Source organism: Pan troglodytes, chromosome 18 (genome assembly GCF_028858775.2).
Source record: "Pan troglodytes isolate AG18354 chromosome 18, NHGRI_mPanTro3-v2.0_pri, whole genome shotgun sequence".
NCBI classification, from domain to species: domain Eukaryota; kingdom Metazoa; phylum Chordata; class Mammalia; order Primates; family Hominidae; genus Pan; species Pan troglodytes.
Window position 1 is genome coordinate 88,164,156 of NC_072416.2, and position 23,391 is coordinate 88,187,546.

General features: G+C 57.0%; 1 protein-coding gene across 8 annotated transcripts; it reads left to right on the forward strand.

Annotated features, from left to right (window-relative positions):
• Positions 1 to 3,070: 3,070 nt before the first annotated feature.
• On the forward strand, positions 3,071 to 23,381 carry DEF8 (differentially expressed in FDCP 8 homolog). Of its 8 annotated transcripts, none has more exons than XM_016930457.3 (13): positions 3,071 to 3,596; positions 4,547 to 4,640; positions 9,440 to 9,573; positions 10,365 to 10,462; positions 12,708 to 12,857; positions 14,193 to 14,334; positions 16,282 to 16,446; positions 17,088 to 17,215; positions 17,363 to 17,476; positions 18,708 to 18,788; positions 19,511 to 19,651; positions 19,807 to 19,916; positions 21,198 to 23,381. In XM_016930457.3, the coding sequence occupies exons 3-13, from the start codon at positions 9,450 to 9,452 to the stop codon at positions 21,298 to 21,300; spliced, it is 1,356 nt and encodes a 451-aa protein (XP_016785946.1). In that variant the 5' UTR covers positions 3,071 to 3,596; positions 4,547 to 4,640; positions 9,440 to 9,449; the 3' UTR covers positions 21,301 to 23,381. The 8 variants fall into 8 exon arrangements, with proteins under 8 accessions (XP_016785946.1, XP_016785941.1, XP_016785942.1 ...); XM_016930453.4 differs by having other exon boundaries at positions 3,151 to 3,596; positions 4,544 to 4,640; XM_063797558.1 differs by having other exon boundaries at positions 3,462 to 3,596; positions 4,544 to 4,765.
• The last annotated feature ends 10 nt before the right edge of the window (positions 23,382 to 23,391 follow it).

The following is a 23,391-nucleotide window of genomic DNA, read 5'->3' on the forward strand; positions in this document are numbered from 1 at the left end:
ATGGCATATAGTTGGTGCTCAATAAATTTGTTTGTGGTGGCTCATGCCTGAAATCCTAGAATTTTGGGAGGCTGAGGTGGGCAGATCACTTGAGCTCAGGAGTTGGAGACCAGCCTGGGCAACATGGCAAGACCCTGTCTCTATAAAAAATACAAAAATTACCTGGGCATGGTGGTGCATGCCTGTGGTCCCAGCTACTTGGCCTGAGGCGGGAGGATCATTTGAGCCCAGGAGATGGAGGCCAGTCTGGGCAACCCCATCTGAAACAAAAGAAAACAAAATAGTAAATGTTCTAAACCAGTATATAAATTATCTGTAACTGCAGATTCTCCCAGGACTCTGGGAGGCTAAGCCTGGGTGATCACTTGAACCCAGCCATTCGGGGCTGCAGGGAGCTGTGCTCATGCTGCTGTGCTTTAGCCAGACTGAGATCTTGTCTCTTAATAAAAAATAAGAATTAAATGGGGCCAGGCGTGGTAGCTCACGCCTGCAATCCCAGCACTCTGTTAGGCTGAGGTGGGTGGATCACTTGAGTTCAGGATTCTGAGACCACCCTGGGCAACGTGGCAAATGTCTCTACAAAAAATACAAATAAAATTAGCCAGGTGGCGGCGCTTGCCTGTGATCCTGGCTACTCAGGAGGCTGAAGTGGGAGAACCACTTGAGCCTGGGAGGTGGAGGTTGCAGTGAGGTGAGACTGAGCTGCTGCACTCCAGCGTGGGTGACAGAGTGAGACCCTGTCCCAAAATAAATAAAAATTTAAAAATTAAAAAAATGTGTTGTTGAATGTCTACAGAGGAATAGAGATGGTCACGACACACTCTATGTTTATTTACTTATTTATTTATTTTTGGAGACAGGGTCTTGCTCTGTCACCCAAGCTGAAGTGCAGCGGGTCACTGAAGCCTCAAATTCCTGGGCTCAAGCAATCCTCCCACCTCGGCCTCTCAAGGTGCTGGGATTCCAGCCATGAGCCACCGCGCCTGGCGAACACATTCTGATTAAGAAAGTAGACCTTAAACTGCGTGTAGAGTGTGGGTTTATCTTTGTCTCTCCTTGGAGAAGGGTTCCCGTTGCTTCTGTAGACACTAGTTCAGATCCACAACCGGTTCTAACATGCGTTTGGGCAGTGGGCCACCTTCTGGGAGGAACCTCCTTCCTCTCAGGGCCAGCCTCAACCAGGGACCCATTCCTTTCTCAGTCCATGTAAGGAAGCACCCTCTGTGTCCAGGCACTGGCCGTTAAGCAGCAAAGAAGGCCAACAAAATGCTGCCTACAGCTCTTTGCTTCTGGTGGTTGGGGGCTGGGGGGCAGAAATAATAAATAAAAATGTGCAAAACCGAAGACATCAGACAGTGACGAATGATTAGGGAGATGATGAGTGAGTGAGGGGAAGGGCCCTGCCTCCCAGAGATCACTGAGGACTGCTGAGCAGAGGCAAGGAGGAGGTGTTGGGGTTACTGGGGAGGAGTGCTCCACAGAGGCTCAGCCAGGCAGGGGCCCCGGTGGGGGTGGGCCTGGCCTGTTGGGGAGAGGAGCCAGGAGGTGAAGGTGGGGGTGGGAGTGGGCCTGGCTTGTTGGGGAGACGAGCCAGGAGGTGAAGGTGGGGGCTGACTTCTTCCCAGGGTCCCTCTCACTGCCAGGCTGAGGATGTACTGTGGGGCCCAGGTGGGAGCTGAGATGGGGAAGGCCTTTCCAGAAGGAGGAGCTGGGAGAGAGGCCAGGTGGACGTGGAATCTCTAGGACTGGGGACCTTGAAGCAGCAGATAGAGCGGCAGCTCAGGGCAGTCTCCCTCCAGGTCTGAGTGCATGGAGGGGCACGGCGTCCGAAGCCACCCTAAGCTGGGGTGGAATCTCACTCCACCCTTTCTGAGCGATGTGGCCTTGGGGGGGCCGATGGAGTTGCCTGTCCTGTAGGTGACTGCTGGCCCCCAGGCTTCCGTAGGGTTAAATGAGATGGTGTTGGCAACACGCCCCCCAAAATCTGGCCATAAACTGGCCCCAAAACTGGCCATAAACAAAATCTCTGCAGCACTGTGACATGTTCATGACGGCCATGACGCCCACGCTGGAAGGTCGTGGGTTTACCAGAATGAGGGCAAGGAACACCTGGCCCACCCACGGCGGAAAACTGCTTAAAGGCATTCTTAAGCCACAAACAATAGCGTGAGCGATCTGTGCCTTAAGGACATGCTCCTGCTGCAGGTAACTAGCCAGACCCATCCCTTTATTTTGGCCCATCCCTTCGTTTCCCATAAGGGATACTTTTAGTTAGTCTAATATCTACAGAAACAATGCTTATCACTGGCTAGCTGTTAATAAATACGTGGGTAAGTCTCTGTTCGAGGCTCTCAGCTCTGAAGGCCGTGAGACCCCTGATTTCCCACTCCACACCTCTATACCTCTGTGTGTGTGTGTGTGTCTTTAATTCCTCTAGCGCTGCCGGGTTAGGGTCTCCCCGACCGAGCTGGTCTCTGCAAGATGGTGCGTGGCTCCCACTTGGGAGGCCTCCAGTTACTGGCACTGTCATCACCATGCCCACTGAACAAAGTGGACCAAGCCCCAGAGGCAGCCAAAACCACACCTTTCTGCAGGGAGGGTAAACTGAGCCCGCGAGCTCAGGGCAAGGGCACCAGGCGCGTATGCTGGCCTTCATCTGTCCTCAGCTCCTCCCTGCGGGCACAAGCGGGGGCAGCTGAATCTTCCACCCGAGAAGCGTAAGAGTAGGGATATGGGGGCGGGGAGCAGCAGGCCTGCTCTGTGTGTAAACAACGGAAAAGCAGGAATAATGCCAGGGCCCACGGACACCAGCTGCCTCCGAAGTCCCGCTGCCCGGCGCCTCCATGCAGCAGCCTCCTGAGCGCAGTGTGGCCGCGTCCCCCTCTGTAAAGAGGGTAGAGCCGCACGGAGTCCCTCCCTCTGCAGCCGTGAAGCCCCCGCGGGGCCCTGCAGGTGGCAAGCGGCACAGACAGCGGCTGCCTGCACACGGTGGTTCTCTGTTCCTTTTTCCTCCTCAACCACTGAGGTTAAAAAAAAAAAAGTTAAAAGCCACCTTTTTTTTTTTTTTTGAGACGGAGTCTCGCTCTGTCGCCCAGGCTGGAGTGCAGTGGCGCAATCTTGGCTCATTGCAACCTCCGTCTCCTGGGGTTCAAGCAGTTCTCTGCCTCAGCCTCCCGAGTAGCTGGGACTACAGGCGCCCGCTACCACGCCCGGCTAATTTTTTGTATTTTTTAGTAGAGATGGGGTTTCACCGTGTTGGCCAGGGTGGTCTCGATCTCCTGACCTCGTGATCCGCCCGCCTCGGCCTCCCAAAGCGCTGGGATGACAGGCGTGAGCCACCGCGCCCGGCCCGCCCATTTTTTTTAAACGTGTTGGGGTTTGGGTTTCAGCCACAGGCCTTCTGTGAGGAGAGGACACCCAGGACACGCAGCCCCGGGTCAGGCCCGCGGAACAGCCGGGCAGACTCGCGACCCGCGTGCCATGAACCTCCGCGCCGGAGGCGGCAGCAGCGAGCGCGGGGCTGGATCCAGCGGAGCGGGGCGGCCGGGCGGATCCAGCGCAGCCGGGAGGCCGGGCAGATGCGAGGCGGCGGTCAGGTGAGCGGCGCGGGGCCGGCGGGGACGGGGCCGGCGGGGGACGGGGCCGGCGGGGGTCGGGGCTGGGGGGGGTCGGGGCCGGCGGGGACGGGGCTGGGAGGGGTCGGGGCCGGCGGGGACGGGGCCGGCGGGGGTCGGGGCTGGGGGGGGTCGGGGCCGGCGGGGACGGGGCCGGGAGGGGACGGGGCTGGGAGGGGACGGGGCCGGGAGGGGACGGGGCCGGCGGGGGACGGGGCCGGGAGGGGACGGGGCTGGGAGGGGACGGGGCCGGGAGGGGACGGGGCCGGCGGGGACGGGGCCGGGAGGGGACGGGGCCGGGAGGGGACGGGGCTGGGAGGGGACGGGGCCGGGAGGGGACGGGGCCGGGAGGGGACGGGGCCGGGAGGGGGACGGGGCCGGCGGGGACGGGGCCGGCGGGGACGGGGCTGGGAGGGGTCGGGGCCGGCGGGGACGGGGCTGGGAGGGGACGGGGCTGGGAGGGGACGGGGCTGGGAGGGGACGGGGCTGGGAGGGGACGGGGCCGGCGGGGACGGGGCTGGGAGGGGACGGGGCCGGCGGGGACGGGGCTGGGAGGGGACGGGGCCGGCGGGGACGGGGCTGGGAGGGGACGGGGCCGGCGGGGACGGGGCCGGCGGGGACGGGGCTGGGAGGGGACGGGGCTGGGAGGGCGGCCCGCCCCGCGCAGGGGCCTCGAGACCTCGGCCGCCCCACTCCGGGGACGCCGCCGCTGCTCCGGCGTCCACACCAGCTGCGTGCGGGGCACCCGGGCGGCTCAGGGGACCCGCGTGGCCGTGCCCCCGCCCTGGGCTGCTCCGAGCCTCAGTTTCCCCCTCTGTGGAGTGGGTGGGTGGGAGAGACCTGCCCCCCGAGGAGCCCGGGATACCGAGCGAGCTCCTGCGGGTGTGGTGGGTGGGGAGGCACAGTGCTGGGGTGGCTTCTCCCTGCAGCAGGTGCCGAACCCACGGCCAGGCTTCCGTGGCAAGCAGCCCTAGAGGAATGGCCGTCCTGTCCCTGCGAGCCCCTGGGCCCTGGCAGGCGATCCAGGTATGGGCAGACAGGACGCTGTTGACTCCGCACACTGGGGTGACTTCTCAGGTTCTCGGGGTGGCAGCTGCAGTGATGACACCACTTCCTGGTGGTCACGCCGCGGGCAGGACGCGGGAGGCCAGGTCCGTGCATCCCGCGTGTCCTGAGCTTCAGCCCAGGGTCCCTCCGTGCCCCGGGACCCCGCCGGCTTTCTTCGGCTTCCTTTCATTGCTAAGTTGTGGAGTCCTCCCCGATGAGAGCAGTGGGCTCCAGAGGAGGGGCAGGGGGTGGCCAGACCTCTTGCTTTCACTCTTCCACTTCCTGCCCGCTCCTTTCCGAGGCCAAGTCCCACATCTGGGTGCAGAACTGGTGGGGTGAGCCTGGTGAGAGGGGCAGGCTGGCATTCTGCTCAGAGTCGGCCACTGTGGCCAGCATCCCCAGGTGTGTGTGAGCAGAAGCTAAGGCTGCGAGGCCAAAGGCCTCCCCTCATTCATCCCCTGCCCGCGCGCCAGGCCTGGGGCTGGCACTGACTGTCAGTAAATAGGCAAATAAAAGATGGCTTTTTTCACAGCCCGGAGGAGAGCTGGTAGCCTAGAGTACAGCTGCTGGGCAGAACGGAGGTGTCCCTGCCAGCGTGCCTGCCTTGACGCTCCTCTGGCCATGTTTTAAACACCAGGAGGTTTCCAGCGGCTTCCCCAGGCGTAGCTCCTGCACCTTTTTCCTGGGCTGGTCACCATATGTGATGACAGTGCCAGTCTGTTCTGAGCAGCTCTGGGCTCCTGGCTTCACTGACATCATAAACAAGTCCTTAGCCCTTCCATCCACCCCAGAAAGTAGGTGTTCCCCCTGATTTATAGGCAAGACAATGGAGAACCAGAGTCTAAATCAGGGCTGATTTTTTTTTTTTTTTTTTTGAGATGGAGTTTTGCTGTGTTGCCTAGGCTGGAGTGCAATGGCACAATCTCGGCTCACTGCAACCTCCACCTCCCGTGTTCAAGTGATTCTCCTGCCTCAGCTTCCCAAGTAGCTGGATTACAGGCATGCACCACCATGCCCAGCTAATTTGTTTGTGTTTTTAGTACAGACGGGGTTTCACCATGTTGGTCAGGCTGGTTTGAACTCTTGACCTCAAATGATCCACCCGCCTCAGCCTCCCAAAGTGAGCCACCACACACCGGCCATGATTCTTAAAAATAACAGTAATAGGCCAGGCATGGTAGCTCACACCTATAATCCCAGCAATTTGGGAGGCAGAGGCAGGAGGGTTGCTTGAAGCCAGGAGTTTGAGACCAGCCTGGGCATCAGAGTGAGACTCCGTCTCTACAAAAAGTTAAAAAAATTAGCTGAGTGTGGTGGCACACACTGGAGTTCCAGCTACTTGGGAGGCTAATATGGGAGGACCCCTTCAGCCCAGGAGTTTGAGGCTGCAGTGAGCTGTGATCGCACCACTGCACTCCAGCTCGGGTGAGAGAGCAACACCCTGTCTCAAAAAAAGTAATAATGATAAATTATAATCAATATTTATTGGGTGCTTACTATGTGCCGGCCAGTGTTCTCTGAACTTAGTATTAACTACTTTAATCTTGACAATAACCCTGTATGGTACTATTGTAATCCCCATTTGAGACATGGGAGAATGGAGGCAGACAAACGTTTATCCACTTACTCAAGGTCACACAGCTAGGAGCTAGCAGAGTTGGGATTCAAGCTGGACGTGTCTGTCTTGTTACCATGAAACTATTGGGATCATCAGTCAGAATCTTTTCTTTTTTTTTTTTTCTGAGATGGAGTCTCACTCTGTCACCCAAGCTGGAGTGCAGTGGCTCAATCTCGGCTCACCTCCTGGGTTCAAGCGATTCTCCTGCCTCAGCCTCCCAAGTAGCTGGGATTACAGATGCCCACCACCACGCCCGGCTAATTTTTGTATTTTTGGTAGAGACGGGGTTTCACCAGGTTGGCCAGGCTGGTCTCGAACTGCTCACCTCAGGTGATCAGCCCACTTCTGCTTCCCAAAGTGCTGGGATTACAGGCGTGAGCCACCGAGCTGGGTCTTTCAGTCAGAATCTACTTTGGCCGCAAGAGACAAAAACCTCCCCTGTAACACTGGTGGGAATACCGTATTTCTCTCACTTGAATGAAGTCTGGCTGTGAGCAGCTTAGGGCTCAGGTGCAGTCCCCTGCAATCACGTCACTCTCCCCAGTGTGGCTATTCCAGCTCCAGCCTTTACATCTGCATTCCAGGCAGCAGGAGGCAGGGATGGCTGAAGAGGGGCAGCCCCTACCTTTAAGGACAATTCTCAGAAGTCTTTTCTTTTTTCTCATATGTATATATACACACACACACATATATATGTATATACACACACATACATATTTATGTAAAAAAGATTTTTTTTTTTTTTTTTTGATATGGAGTCTCGCTCTGTTGCCCAGGCTGGAGTGCAGTGGCACGTTCTCGGCTCACTGCAAGCTCCGCTTCCTGGGTTCACGCCATTCTGCGGCCTCAGCCTCCCGAGTAGCTGGGACTACAGGCGCCTGCCACCACGCCTGGCTAATTTTTTGTATTTCTAGTAGAGAAGGGGTTTCAATGTGTTAGCCAGGATGGTCTCGATCTCCTGACCCGGTGATCCGCCCGCCTCGGCCTCCCAATGTGCTGGGATTACAGGCGTGAGCCACGGCGCCCAGCCCATATTTGTATAAAATTTAATAGAGATAGGGCCTCACTGCATTGGGCCTGGCCGGATGCCGTCCTCCTGCCTTGGCCTTCCAGAGTGCTGGGATTATAGGTGTGAGCTACCACGCCTGGCCCATTACTGTTGTTTTCAGATAGCCCTGATTTAGTCTCTGGTTCTCCCTTTTCTTGCCTATAAATCAGGGAGAACACGTACTTTCTGGGGTGGATGGAAGGGCTAAGCACTTGGGTATGTCAGTGAAGCCAGGAGCCCAGAGCTGCTCAGATCTGCCTGATCTTCTCAAGCCGAGGGGGTCAGAACAGTCACTTTACCAGGTCTAGCTGCTGGGGAGGCTGGGAAATTATGTGACAAACAAAAATGAGGCTCCTCATTCAGGAAGAAGGAGGAGTGATGTTGGGATGGCCTGATTTCTCCTGTGTCCTGGGTGCTCCCCGGGAGACTGGGGAGGTGCTGGCATCGGGTGGCCGCCTCTGACTCTGTGACCCACCCACAGTCATCAGGTAATAAGAGAAGGAGGTGGGACTGGGGCCCACTCACGTTCCCTGTGTCTTCCCCGTGCCTCCCTGTTTGGGTCCACGGGCAGCCTGTCCATGGGTGCTTTGTCCTTTCAGGCTGGCGTGCAGGTGCCCAACCCACACTCCTGCCCCACAGGCACAACAGGCAGGACAGGCCCCATAGGTGGTGTGGAGTCTTGCCCAGTTGCAGGGCAGCCATGTGGGGTTGGGGTGGCCTCCTTATCCCACTGCCAGTGAGGCAATTAGTTCAAATCCCAGTTCTTCCAGGCCACAGTGTGACCCTGAGCAGGGCTGTCCCCTCTGGGCTCAGCTCTCTTTCTTTTGGGAGAAGAGACAGAGGATAAATCATAGGATTGATTATTATAATTGTGAATTATTTCAGACTGTTGCAGGTGTAGTGAAAGCATAACTAACACTGTTGCAGGTGTAGTGAAAGCATAACTAACACTGTTGCAGGTGTAGTGAAAGCATAACTAACACTGTTGCAGGTGTAGTGAAAGCATAACTAACACTGTTGCAGTTACTGAACAACTTTAAAAAGACATCTCCGACTTTCTATAACATCAACAGACCTTACAGCGAGCTTACTTTGTGCTCAGTCTCTGTTAACTCATTTCACCCTCACAATGGCCCATTACGGATGGGGAAATGGAGGCAGAGAGGCTAAGGAATGTGGCCCAGGAAGTTAAGTGGGAGGGCTGGATGCCAACTGCCTCTCCTCCCACCCCAACCAAAGTCCCTTCCTCCCTGCCAGGAGCCATCAGCCCTGTGTGTTCTGCAGTGTTCTGAGCCTCCGGGTGGGGAAAGAGCAGTTCTTGATCCTGAGCTTCTGCCACGTGGAGAACTAGGCCCTTCCGGCCTGTTTCCTGGGTTCCTGAGGCACAGAGCTGTGGGCCTGGTTCAGGTCGCGTTGCTCATCACAGGATCAGAACCCAGGCCAGAGAGCCTGGATGCATTTGTAGGGGGCTTCTCTGTGTGCTGGCAGGGAATCCTCCCAAGATCCCCTGCTCCTGGGCATGGGGAAGGTGGGCCCTGCTCACTCTCATGTGGCAGAGCAGGAATGGGCCCTGGAACTGTCCCCAAGTGTCCAACCCTAAGTCCTGAGACAGGGGCTGTGGTTTCAGGGTGCTCTGACAAGAAAGCACCTTTGGTTGGGGCCCAGGAAGGAGGAACCCATTTCTGAGAGGTCTGTCTCACATAGCAGGTGGATAGCAAGCTATAGCGGGGCTGAGTGAGTATCTGGGGCTGAGGCCCAGAGAGGATCCCATAGGTAGCTCTAGGGCTGGAGCTCTGCAACATCAGGCCAGAGGACCCTGTGCTGGGAGGCAGGGAGCTTGGGCCCCTCAGATGGGCCACGTGCCCTCGTGGGGCCCTCATTGTCACCGTGAGCTCTTTCCAAGGGGACGCCACCAGTGGGGGCCTGGGTGGGAGGCAGCTGAGGTGTTTCAGGAAAAGGCTGAAGATCAAGGCTGTGGTGTGAGGACTACCCACTTTAGGGAAGTGAAAGAGGCCAGCCTCACCCCAGACACCCCAGTGTGGTTGGGGAAAGGGGGTGGTCCGTGGTGAGCCTGGTTCCTGGGGACTCATCCTGGCCCTGCCTGGCCCTCAGGTGGGATGCTATGGAATATGATGAGAAGCTGGCCCGGTTCCGGCAGGCCCACCTCAACCCCTTCAACAAGCAGTCTGGGCCGAGACAGCATGAGCAGGGCCCTGGGGAGGAGGTCCCGGACGTCACTCCTGAAGGTGGGTGCTGGTGGGAGTCAGGGTGGGAGCTGGGCAGGCTCTGACCGCTTACCTGGACCCCTCCTTTCTTCCTGCTGCGTCCTGCGCAGCCCTGGCTTTCCCACGGAGCCGGCACCTGCTGGCTGTGTTCTTTTTCCCATCTCTTCTGTGGTCGTGTGGTTTGTTTCTGTGTCCCCACTAGAATTCACATTCCTGAGGGCAGGATTTGTGCCTGACCCACCACTGCTGTATCCTAGGGCCTAGCACATCGTAGGTGCTCAGGGAACACTTGCTGAGTGCGGTCAGCGCTGAGACCTGGTAAGGGAGAGGTTAGCCGAGGGAACGTGCTCTGGGCGTCAGGGCGGCATGAGCTTTAGAAACTGCAGATGAGGTCATCAGGGAGTGCTTGGAGCGGGGCAGCTGCAGAGACGGCCTGGAGTCGACACTGGGGTTCGTGGATTTTGCCGTGTAGCCATGCAGTGGTTTTTCTCTCGCCCCCGTGGTCATGCATGAGGTGTCCACCTTAGAAATGGGATGTCTCTATAATGCTGTCTTGAGGACTTTTGGCACCGAGTGTCATTCCACCTCCTCATTTTGAATGGCTCTTTCCTGTCTACACAAGGCTGTGGGCTCCTCTGTGAATGCAGACTGGACGGTGTGCAGATCTGAGTGGTGCCCAGCTCTCACAGTGCCTCCTTTCTGTGCGGCTTCCTGAATCCCTTTCCCACTCCTGGCTTTCTCAGCTCCTCCATAGGGGATGGGAGGCAGGAGGTAGCAGCTGACGCTCCACACCTGTCCCCGTCTTCCTCCAGAGGCCCTGCCTGAGCTGCCCCCTGGGGAGCCGGAATTCCGCTGCCCTGAACGCGTGATGGATCTCGGCCTGTCTGAGGACCACTTCTCCCGCCCTGTGGTAAGGTCTTGGATGTCGGAGGGGAGAGGGACTGAGGGAACCCCCAAGGCAGGAAGGGCCAGGGTTTCCTTGTCACTCCCTCCCAGGTGGCAGGGCAGTGTCCTGTGAGCTGGGGTACAGTCTCACTCCATTGTCAGGCTCAGCAGCCCCCACCTCAGCCAGGGCTCCTGGCTTCGAATCTGAGGCCTGCCTGACACCACAGACCCCCACCCTCAGAGCCTGAGTGAAGGCAGGTGGAGAGAGCCTGGGATTGGGGTTCATGACCCTGGGGCTGCTTCTATCCCCTGAGCTCCATGTCTTCATGAAGCAAATGTGCAGAGAGTAGGTTCCCTCTGGGGTCCTTGAGGCCCTGTAGACTTGCCGAGAGTCAGGGTGTGGGAGGCAAGGGGAAGCCCCTTGTCTGCCTCCTACTGACCAGTCGGTATTACAGGGCCACTCTTGTTTGTTCTGTATTTTGTTCCATGGAAGCCTTGTGTTGAAGAAGAAAAGGGGGAGGATATAATGATTTTTTAAAAAAAGTTTGAGGCCGGGCGCGGTGGCTCACGCCTGTAATCCCAGCACTTTGGGAGGCTGAGGCGGGCGGATCACGAGGTCAGGAGATGGAGACCATCCTGGCTAACACGGTGAAACCCCGTCTCTACTAAAAAATGCAAAAAATCAGCCGGGCGTGGTGGCACATGCCTGTAGTCCCAGCTACTCGGGAGGCTGAGGCAGGAGAATGACGTGAACCCGGGAGGCAGAGTTTGCCGTGAGCCGAGACTGCGCCACTGCACTCCAGCCTGGGTGACAGAGTGAGACTCCGTCTCAAAGAAAAAAAAAAGTTTGAAAACCTTTTATTTTTATGCAAACCATCTCCAACTTCTGAGGGAAACATTACGGCAGCATTCAAATGTAACTTTGAAAGGATTTGGGCCAGACGTGGTGGCTCACGCCTGTAATCCAGCACTTTGGGAGGCCGAGGTGGGCGGATCGTGAGGTCAGGAGTTCGAGACCAGCCTGACCAACATGCTGAAACCCCGTCTGTACTAAAAATACAAAAAAAAATTTAGCCGGGCGTAGTGGAGCGCCCCTGTAGTCCCAGCTACTCAGGAGGCTGAGGCAGGAGAATCGCTTGAACCCGGGAGGCGGAGGTTGCAGTGAGCCGAGATCGTGCCGCTGCACTCCAGCCTGGGCGACAGAGACTCCGTCTGAAAAAAAAAAAAAAAGGGAGAGACTTCATATGTGTGTTTCGTATCTTATTTTTTTCGTTTTTCTTGAGATAAGGTCTCGCTCTGTTGCCCCCGCTGTGAAGTGCAGTGGCGCAATCATGGCTCACTGCAGCCTCGACCTCCTGAGCCCAAGCGTTCCTCCCACCTCAGCTTCCTGATTAGCTGAGACTACAGGTGTGCACTACAATGCTCAGATAATTTTTCAATTTTTTTTTTATAGACACGGGGTCTCGCTTTGTTGCCCAGGCTGGTCTAAAGCTCCTGAGCTCAAGTGATCCACCCACCTCGGCCTCCCAAAGTGCTAGCATTATAGGTGTGACCCACTGCACTCAGCTTGTTTTGTATATTACAACATTTTGAGCACTTCCTTTGGGCCACAGGCTGAGCTGCAAGGGGGAGGGGAGGGTGCCACCTCCCCTTTGCCTGGGTCTCAGAGCCCAGCAGCCTGGAGGAGGAGGATGGCTCCTGAGGGCGGGGTCCAGGCTCCCCAGCACTGAGACCTGATCCTGTCTTCCCCGGGAGCACCAGAGTGTTCTGAGTCTGGGGCCTTGCTGGGCCGTGAGCCCCCTGGTCGCTATGTGGCGAAAGCAACCAGAAGTGCTGGGGCTGGCTCTCGGCATGTGCTTGGGCTTCGCAGTCAAGGTGGAGGCCACTTACTGTCCTTCATGACAGCAAATGTCCTTTCCCTAGCTTTCCTCCAAGAGGAAGCTCTTCAGAAGGAAGTGAAGTGACATAACAAAAAAGCATCTGGATTCCTCAAAGAAGGAAGTTGTCTTTTGAAAAGCAACTTTCAAACATTAGGTTTTCAGAGGTCTGTGGGCAGACAGGTCGGGCTAGGAGCACGCAGCACCGGGTGGACCTTGACCGTGCTGCCACCTTTCCTGCCCTTGAGCAAGTCCTCGGTGCCCTCTGGGTTGAGTTTCCTTCTCTGGGTGAGAGGTGTCGGGGTCTGCTCTGGGCCTGTCTCGGCGGATGGGCCTTAACAGGGAGCTCCTGCAGGATGGGCCTTTGACTGCCCCCGCCCCCAACCTGGGCAGGGTCTGTTCCTGGCCTCTGACGTCCAGCAGCTGCGGCAGGCGATCGAGGAGTGCAAGCAGGTGATTCTGGAGCTGCCCGAGCAATCGGAGAAGCAGAAGGATGCCGTGGTGCGACTCATCCACCTCCGGCTGAAGCTCCAGGAGCTGAAGGTGGGTGTGGGGCAGCCTGGGGCCGAGGCCAGAACTGTGGAACTAGGAGGACCCTGCCAGCCTCTGGCTCTCTCTCAGGCCGTGGGCTCTCTCTCGGCCTCAGGGGCTGAGGTAGAAAGGCGCGAGACAGGCAGGGTGGAGACAGGCCCTCACCCCACTGCGGGAGGTTTCCCTGTTAGCCTAGACCCTCCTGTTGCAAGGAACAGAAACTCAACCCTGAGTAGCTTAAGCCAAAAAGAAAAATGTATTTGCTTGGAGACTGGAAGATCCTCCAGTGTCAGGAATCTTGCTCTCTTCCAACTCGACTTCCTGTGTCTGATCCAGCCTCAGGCAGGCCTTCCCTGTGCGGTGGCAGAGACGGTCCCGGCAACCACATCTTGCTTTCCAGGAGCTGAGCCTCCCTGTGCAGATGACAGCTGCCTTTTCACAGTGGTTATAGCAGGAACCTCAGGCCTGACTTTCATTGGCCAGTCCTGACCGGATGACAGTGGCTGACTGGCCAGTTCTGGGTCATGTGCCCACCCCTGACCCAATGACAGTGGCCGATTGGCTAGTTCTGGGCTGTGTGCCCGCCCACTGACCCAATGACGGTGGCCGATTGGCTGGTTCTGGGCTGTGTGCCCACCCACTGAAGCAAGCGGGTGGGCTAAGTAAGTTCCTCCCTGAGTGAGCCACATGGACAAGGACGGGTGGTGTCTTGAAGGTGACAACAAAAGAAGGTGGTGGGTCCCAGGCCACAGATGTTCCTGATGCAGTCCTTGGGTCTGTGTGTGCTTTGGCCTGGCTGCCCTGTGTCCCCTGTGCTGATTCAGGAGTCCCTGGGAATGTAGAAAGTAGAATATTCATTAGGAAACAGGTAAATTGGTGGTAAGAAAAAAAACCCCAAAACACAGTGGCTTAGAGAAGATGGGTTCGTTTCCTCACGTAAAAATCCCATAGGTGGTCTGGGGCCTCTATGACAGCTAATGGTGTTGGGGAGGGCCTCCTTTTCCATTGCCCTGCACCTAACCGGCAAAAAGCAGGAGGGGCAGAGAGGCCGGGTCGCTCCCGCTCACATGCCCATGGCCCGGCGCAATCCCACACGGCCCCTCGCTGCAAGGGATGCTGGGAAAGGTCGCAAAGGATGCTGGGAAAGGTAGCATGTGACCTTGGCGGTCCTTGTCCAGCTGATCATTGTTTACTGTGAAAGGGAGAAAAGGGACATGGCATTGTGCTGAAACTCACAATCTCTGCTCTAAATGGTGCCTGGAAGAAATAAGTTGAGGGGCTTGTGCGAAGGGAAAGGAACTTCAGCCCAGCTCACCTGTGACCCCCTCCCTGACTCACCCTCTGCAGGACCCCAATGAGGATGAGCCAAACATCCGAGTGCTCCTTGAGCACCGCTTTTACAAGGAGAAGAGCAAGAGCGTCAAGCAGACCTGTGACAAGTGTAACGCCATCATCTGGGGGCTCATTCAGACCTGGTACACCTGCACAGGTGGGCCGAGACCCAGACGAGGAGTGAGGAATGAGAGAGACCAAAGTGCCTGCCTCCGCTGGGCTCACATTCAGATCTGAGCTATCCAGTGTGGTGGCCACTAGCCAAACATGGCCAGTCAAAGTTAAATTAACTAAATATGCATTTCCTCGTTGTACTGTCTACATTGGACAGGGCTGTTCTGGATGAGAAATTAAACTAGTGAATTACATGGTGTGTCTAGTTTGTACAATGAAGAAAAAGGGAAAGGACCTAGCACGTGTTAGGGTGGAGTGAATGTGACTTTAGGGCAGAATGTAAAGGCATCACGTGACTTTGTTTTTTGTTTTTGGTTTGGTTTTGTTTTGTTTTTGAGACGGAGTCTCACTCTATCACCCAGGCTGGAGTGCAGTGGTGCAATCTCAGCTCACTGCAAGCTCCACCTCCCGGGTTCACACCGTTCTCCTGCCTCAGCCTCCTGAGTAGCTGGGACTACAGGTGCCCGCCACCACGCCTGGCTAATTTTTTAATTTTTTTTAGTAGAGACGGGGTTTCACCGTGTTAGCCAGGATGGTCTCGATCTCCTGATCTTGTGTTCCGTCCGCCTCGGCCTCCCACAGTGCTGGGATTACAGGCGTGAGTGAGCCACCACGCCCAGCCAGCGTCACGTGACTTTTAAGCAAAAACTTGAAGGTCAGGGAGCAAGCCAAGAGAATATGTCTGGAGGAATGTTCTGGTGGGGGCAGCCCTGTGGTTGATGTATCCAGTGCCTTAAGGAGGAGCAGAGAGCCAGGTGTGGCTGCAGCTTTGTGTCTGGAGGAATGTTCCGGTGGGGACAGTGCTGTGGTTGATATAAGGAGGAGCAGAGAGCCAGGTGTGGCTGCAGCTCTGTGTCTGGAGGAACGTTCTGGTGGGGGCAGCCCTGTGGTTGACATGGCCAGTGCGTTAAGGAGGAGCAGAGAGCCAGGTGGGGCTGCAGCTCTGTGTCTGGAGGAATGTTCCGGTGGGGGCAGCCCTGTGGTTGATATAAGGAGGAGCAGAGAGCCAGGTGGGGCTGCAGCTCTGTTTCTGGAGGAATGTTCCGGTGGGGGCAGCCCTGTGGTTGATATAAGGAGGAGCAGAGAGCCAGGTGGGGCTGCAGCTCTGTTTCTGGGGGAGGTGGGCTCAGAGGTGGCTGGGGCTTTTCTTTAAGTGCAGTGGGGGCCACAAGTGGGTGCTGGATATACTTGAGCTTTAATAGGTTACTGTGGCTGCTGACTGAGCTTGGACTGAGAGGGAGGTGACTGAGAAGAGGGGGATGACTCTGACTGGGCTGGGGCAGGTGGTGGGAGTGAGGAGTCGCTAAGGGCAGTGCCAGCTGAAGGTTTGGAAACGGAATGTAACAGATGAGAAAATAGTCTGACTGGGTGCTGTGGCTCATGCCTGTAATCCTAGGGTTTTCCAGTGCAAAGATGGGAGGATCGCTTGAGCCCTGGAGTCTGAGGCTGCAGTGAGCTCTGATTGCACGACTACACTCCAGCCTGGGCAACAGAGCAAGACCCTGTCTCTTAAAAAGTACAAAAACAACAACAACAAAAACAGAGAGAGAGAAACCCTTCAGGACAACTCATGATATCGAAAGGGTGGAGCTGCTGAAACCGAGATGGGGAGGCTGAGGGGCTTGGGGTCGGGGGTGGGAGTTTCGTTTGTTACATTTGGACAGGTTGGGTCTGGTGGTGGGAGTGGCAGGTTGGCCCCAAACATGTGAGTCAAGTTGGAGGACAAGGTCTGGGCCACCTTTGGGGCAAGGCTCAGGGGCCAGGGAGAAAAGGATCTTTGAGGTTCTAAGGCCTCCCTTGGTGCCAGGAGGTCTTAGATTGATCTGGGCCTCAGAATGGAACCCACGGGGAGGGGGCAAGCCAGCTGAGGGTGGCCTGGGCGCAGGTGCACCCTTCCCGCTTTTGAGAAGCGTGTGTCCCTCCACCCTAGGGTGTTATTACCGCTGTCACAGTAAGTGCTTGAACCTCATCTCCAAGCCCTGTGTGAGCTCCAAAGTCAGCCACCAAGCTGAATACGAACTGAACATCTGCCCTGAGACAGGGCTGGACAGCCAGGATTACCGCTGTGCCGAGTGCCGGGCGCCCATCTCTCTGCGTGAGTGGTGGCAGGGAGAGAAGAGGGTGAGGGAGCTGTTCCTGGCGGGGAGCCAGGTGCACAGGTGTGTAAGGGCACGTAAGTCAGACAGCTGAGTGAGGCCCTGGGGCAGTCCCTGCTTGTTATCCTTAGGAAGTGACAAGGGTCTGTTGCTGCCATTTTTTCATTTCTCACTGAAGCAGACTGAGGTTCCAGCCGTTCCGTGACTTACCCAGGTCACTGAGGAGCACCTGGAGGGCTGGGACCTGGCCTCTGCCTCGCCGTGTGAAAGCCTCATAGATGAGGACTAGGGAGAAGTCACACAGCACAGAAAGCCTCATAGACGGGGTCTAGGGAGAGTACACGGTTGTCGCCCAGTTGTGCACATGTGCGCGTCAGCTCTTCTTTCTAGAGAGTTGCTGGTGTTAATTCATGAAGTCCCTGCCTCAGTCCTACAGTGAGGCCCTGTTTATATCCCATTTTACTGATAAGAGAACAGGTCAGTGAGACGCTGGGACCACCTGAGGTCTTCCGGCTGAGGATAGGATATGTTCCCATGTCTCCCCGAGGGCTGTGGTCCATGGGAGGACAGACCATGAGGCTGGAAAGCTGTGTGGGGTTTTGGTGAGGCAGGGACACTCAGGGCCCCTCTGACCCTGCAGGGGGTGTGCCCAGTGAGGCCAGGCAGTGCGACTACACCGGCCAGTACTACTGCAGCCACTGCCACTGGAACGACCTGGCTGTGATCCCTGCACGCGTCGTACACAACTGGGACTTTGAGCCTCGAAAGGTGGGGGTTGGAAGGTGGGGGCATCCCCCTGGGGAGGGAGAGCAGGAAGGGGGTTGGGGTGTGGAGCCAGTGTACCCCTGGTTGGGTGTTGCCGGCTGCACGGGCCCTGGGTGGGTGTGAGAGGTGTCACCCGGCCGTGCCTGGCAGGTTTCTCGCTGCAGCATGCGCTACCTGGCGCTGATGGTGTCTCGGCCCGTACTCAGGCTCCGGGAGATCAACCCTCTGCTGTTCAGCTACGTGGAGGAGCTGGTGGAGATTCGCGTGAGGCTGGGGCCATGGAAGTGGGGGGCGGGGGCGCTGTGTCAGATGGGCCCTAGGGCTGGGCCAGTACCCTCTTCTCCTCTGGGCCACAGGAGGTTCTGAGCAGAGGAGGGAGGCCACCTGCTTAGGGTGAGCCAGGCGCCGTGGCTGCCCTTTTGGTTGAAGGTGCTGGAGCCGTGTCCCGTAGTGATCTGATGCCAGGTGTGAACACAATATTAAATTTTGTAATAGCCACATTAAAAAAGTAAAAAGAGCTGGGCACGGTGCTCACACCTGTAATCCCAGCACTTGGGAGGCCGAGGTGGGTGGATCACTTGAGGTCAGGAGTTTGAGACCAGCCTGACCAACATGGTGAAACCCCATCTCTACTAAAAATACAAAATTGGCCGGGCATGGTGGTGTGTGCCTGTATCCCAGCTACTCGGGAGGCTGAGGCAGGAGAATCACTTGAACCCGGGAGGCTGAGGTTGCTGTGAGCCGAGATCGCGTCACTGCACTCCAGCCTGGGCAACAAGAGCGAAACTCTGTCTCAAAAAAAAGTAAAAAGAAACAAGTGAAGTTAATGTTAATAGTATATTTTATTTAGCCCAATATATCCAAAATGTTATTTCAACATGAAATCAATGTACATTTTTGAGATATTTGCTTTCTCTTTTTTGTGCCACGTCTTTGGCTCCAGCATGTATCCTCTGCTGTCTCACTGCACAGCGGCCACTTTGAGGTGCTCTGTGGCTGTGCAGGGCTGGTGGCCACTCTCTTAGTCAGCGGTGAGGGAGGAGGTAGGGCGGGAGCCGAGGGCAGGCGGGAGCTGCAGTCCCGGCAGGACGTGATGGCGTCTCACGCCAGGTAGTGAAAGGAGGCAGGTCCCATTTTACCCGGGAGGAGACTGTGGCAGCACGTTGAGTTGCCAAGGCCAGGGCTGGGGAGGCAGCTGGGATTTCTCCGGAAGTTTGGCTTGGTCCTGAGGCTGCTGGTTCCTAGACAGTTGTGTGCCTGTGGGGCCGGGTGAGGGCAGAGGGAAGGGAGGGTTTTCTGGGCCACGGTAAGTGAGCCTCACGGTCCTGCCCAGCCTGGGAGCTGTGATTTTGGGTTTTGGTGAAGCACTCAGATCTCGGCCCTTCGTGGGGAACCAACCCCTCCTGGCCCTGCCGTGGCCCCGGGTGTGCGGCCCACACAGGGGCCGCCCTGTGTCCTGGCTGAGGAGGCCTGCCTGCCCCCGCCTTGTTTGCAGAAGCTGCGCCAGGACATCCTGCTCATGAAGCCGTACTTCATCACCTGCAGGGAGGCCATGGAGGCTCGTCTGCTGCTGCAGGTCAGACTGCCAGCAGGACTGGCCCCCGATGGGAAGCGCAGCCAGGGCGGTGAGGCACCTCAGGCTCAGGTCTTTTCCAGACAGCTTGTGCGTGGAGTGCCTTTAGCAGAGGGTCGCCTCACCACGGTCCCAAGGAACAAAGCACACAGGTGTTCTGCCCACAAAAGAGTTCTCCAGTCAGTTCCGTTTGGCAAACCCTGCAGCCCTTATGTGAATCTCCATGGGGTGGGTCCAGCCCAGCCCTCGTCAGGCAGGTTGACCACAAAACACAGTTTTCAAGGTTCATCTAATTATGTGCTCAACAGATACAGACGTTCTAGATTCTGGAACAGTGAACGAAACAGGAATGCTTGCCCTTAGTGCCTTTCAAGTGGGGAAGACAAGAAAAATACGTTGTGTGCTGGGGTGGTGAACTCTGTGACAAGATAGAGAAGGAAGGGTGGGGAACGTGGGAAGCGTGGGGAGTGCGGGGATGCGGTGTGGCTGGGAGGGGCTGCCTCAGGGAGTGGAGGGCGGGGGGCTGCACAGGTCAGGAAACGTGGCCCGGGTCCATCTTCCCCTGTCAGCTTCCTGGGGCTCCTGGATTCTACTCCTGGGGCCCAGACCCTTGTGTAGCTCGTTTCTCTGTGAGCACCTGGGCCCTGACCACTGCAGCGACCGTGGGTGGGCGGTGGGAGGGGCCCTCCCCGGTGCAGGGCGTCACGGCTGCTGGGACTTGGCAGCTCCAGGATCGGCAGCATTTTGTGGAGAACGACGAGATGTACTCTGTCCAGGACCTTCTGGACGTGCATGCCGGCCGCCTGGGCTGCTCGCTCACCGAGATCCACACGCTCTTCGCCAAGCACATCAAGCTGGACTGCGAGGTGGGCCTCTGCCCGAGGGCCGCTCTTCTCCAACCCCAGCCCTGAGGGGGGATTGGCAGGAGAAGCAGCCCAGCCCAGTGTGTCCCTGGCCTCGGAGTGCCCAGAGGAGCTGGCACTGACGTGCCCGTGCCCCAACCCCACACTGTCCCCCCCAGCGGTGCCAGGCCAAGGGCTTCGTGTGTGAGCTCTGCAGAGAGGGCGACGTGCTGTTCCCGTTCGACAGCCACACGTCTGTGTGCGCCGACTGCTCCGCGGTCTTCCACAGGTGGGTGTGGCCTGGGCCCCGCACTCGGGGGCTGGGGCTCTGCCCTGTCCTCTGGGGAGCTGCCCCTTGGCCTCCGGTAGGATGATGCCGTGGGAGCTGGCACTGCTCCCCCGAGAGAGGGGAGACATAAAGACTCTTTGGGTCTTTGCTGACCCTGAGATATGAAGTCAGACCCTGATGTCTGTGACTAAATGAGAAGTTCCCTTAGGAGCGGCACCTGGGGGATGAGGGGGCTGCCCCTTCCCAGGTCCCTCCCAGACCAGCCCCTGAAACTCCAGCTTGGTCTCTAATGTGTTCACAGCATCCCCAGCTGCTCCCTTTCTCCACTAGGATTGAAGTCACTCTTTCAGGGTTAGTATAGGCTAGAGATTCCCAAACCTATAGTTCCTGCCACCCTTTAATGTCTCAGTAATTTTTTCAAAGTGTTTCTAAGCCAAAAGAAATTCGTAACACTTTATTAAGTACTTATGCTCTCACGTTTTTTTTCCTAGCCACTAGACCAACAGGGAAAAATACTTATGTTCAAACAACTTTATAAGTATTTGTATCCTAAAGATTGAGTGGCTCTTGGAAAAATAATGTACACAAATTAGAAGAAAAATATTTTAATTTCATTCTTCAGTAAGTATGATTACTTACTAATGATATGGGTACACCTTTTGGGCCTCACACATCTTCCAGACCTGGAATCAGATGGACACTCCCCTCCAGTTTCTGTCCCCTGATTTTTGCCTGGAATTTGCTATTTTTCATAGCAACTGCTGAAATCCCAGCTCTACAGAGCTATGGTGTCACACAGATGGGACTGTGGCAGAAACTAAGGTTGAGACTGAACTCGCTCGAGCTAGTCGTTTGCTCAGTGTCTGACAGGTGTTAATTACTGCTACGTTCTGTTTAAAAGTTTGAACTAGGCTGCAGTGCCCCAGGGTGCCGTGATGTACAGTTTGGGAGCCAGGGGAGGGATAGGAACAGGTGGGAATCGTGAGGAAGGGCTCTGAGTCGAGTCTGGCGTGGCCACCTGGCTCAGCCCCTCAGCTGTGTGAACTGGGACCTGTGTGGTCGGGGGATAGCAGGTAAGGTGAGGACCCCTGGAGGTCCACATCTGCACGCCTGTAAGCGCTCTGCACACGGCCATACAGTCACTTGCATCTGGCTGCAGACCCCGATTCTGCCCTTTGGTAACGGCTGTAGAGGGGATGATAGGAGCTGACCTAGGACGCTTGGGGGGATTCAGTGCTGGAGTTTCCTGTGCAGAGAGCCCCACCCTGTTTCTGCCCCCAGGGACTGCTACTACGACAACTCCACCACGTGTCCCAAGTGTGCCCGGCTCAGCCTGAGGAAGCAGTCGCTCTTCCAGGAGCCAGGTCCCGATGTGGAGGCCTAGCGCTGAGGAACAGTGCTGGGAACCCCGCCTGGCCCGCCAGGACCCACCCTGCCAACGTCAAGTTGTTCGTTCTGCTCCGGAGACCCCTGGGGTGCGGCCCTGGCCCCCTCCACTCCTGCTGGGCCAGAGCGGGTGGGCAGTGTCAAGGCCCGCTGTCTCCCAGGTGCTTGCTGGGACTCGGGGCGGCTGCACCTCGCTGTCACCTGGGTGTGCTGCTGTGAGGGGTCCTTGCGTGGCCCCCATCCTTCCCCCAATGCAGAACTCCATGGGCAGGGAGCTGGGGGGACATCTCACCTCCCCCATGGCACAGAGCCCTCCACACCCCTGGACCAGGGCATCCGGGCCCTAGAAATTCCACAGCTCCCGTCCTGGCCACCCTGGAAACTCATCAGAGCTTCAGAGGAGTGTTGAGTGACACCTGAGGATGCGGCTGCACACGCTCAGCCAAGGGCCGAGTCTCGCCTGCGGTGGGGTTTCGGCTCTGCCTGGGGGCTCCATCCCTTTCAGCCACTCGTGGCCTTGGGGATTTCTGGTTGTCCCCAGCTGGGGCTGTTCACAGTTGTCACCTGCAGACCTGCCTCTCCCTGGCCTGAGGTTCAAAGGCCTCATCGGATGGTCAGTACAGTGGGGTCACCTGTTGTTTCTTTACAACAGCAGGGAAGGGGCCATGGAGCTTTTCCCTGCTGGGTGCTCCTGCTTTGGCCCAGCCCACCTTTCCTGGTGCTCCAAGCTAGGAGGCTGTGGCCCCAGCCTGAGGAGGGTGTCCTGGCCTCCAGGTGTGCAGCAGGGGCTGTGCGCTGGGGGAGGTTCCAGTTAGGCGATGGGATCCTGCAGTGGTCTGGTGGCATTTCTTGGAACCAGATTTACCTGAGGAGCTCTGTCCTGCTCCCTGTGGAGGGCTCCAGATAGCTCAGAAATGACCAGCCAATGGCCTTTTGTTTGGGGGCCTGAGGTCCAGAGAGCTGAGAGTATTCGCTCGACTGAGCACATTCAGGAAGATCAGGGCAGGCGTGTGGGAGGTCCCTCACTCCATGGGACAGAGGCCCCTGGACAGCAGAGGAAACCTACAGCTCTGGGTGAGGGGACACTTGGCTTTGGTGTTTGCACTTTACAGATCCTGCGGTCCACGAGGGGCCTCAGGAGAGGACGTGTCAGGATGTGGCTTCCCAGCCTTCTGCCTTGGGCAGTGGGGGTGCTCCTGTCTGTCCTTTTCCCCCACACCCTGGACTGTGCTTGGCTGTTGGTGCACATGGTTGGCACACACGGTGGGCAGAGGGCAGAGAATGCCACTGCTTGGTTATTGGTCCCCTTTGACCAGGAAACCCAAGAGGAGACACCTCAGTCAGCAGAAAGGCCACCTGGCTCACTGGCTCATTCCAGGAGTGGGAGAGACGGCAGGGTCTCCTCTTTGTCCTCCGGCATCAGGAAGGGGATGGTGTCCTCTCCCCACTGTGGTGGCTTTAGGCAAGGTTCTTATTGTCTGCTCTGCCTCGGTTTCCCCATCTGGAAAATGGGGGCAGGGGTACTGACCTACCTCAGGTGGAACGGTGAGCAGGGAACATGTCGGAGTCCTTCAGAGAGTGTGACGTGAGGTTGGATCAGCAGTGTGGGTTCCTGTCCTGTTTCCCCTTCCTCTTTGGGGCTGAGGAGGAAGTTAAAGGCCAAATGCTGTTTCCCAACACCCCAAAGTCTGCACACGTCTCATGAATGCATCACATTTCTGTCATATGGATATTAGCCATTCAGAAATCTGTAATCAACTTCACATTATTCAAGTTACAAATCACTGTGTCCATAGAAAAACTGTGCTGGTATTTGCTGGACAAAGGGTTGGGCCCCTTTTATTTTTACCTGCCACCCAGCATCTCCCCGACCTGCCCCTTCTGGGTGACACAGTTGGTAAACGGAATCACGTATGGGTCTTTCTGTGGGTCTGCAGCACAGCAGGAAGAGCCCGGCGCCGCCGGCACCTCGTGGAATACCACACATGGGTGGTCCCACAGCATGGGACCAAGCTGGCCTGAGGGATGCCCAGTGGTAACAATGCTGCTGTCACTGTCTCATTAAATATACATCCTTTAGCCTGGTGTG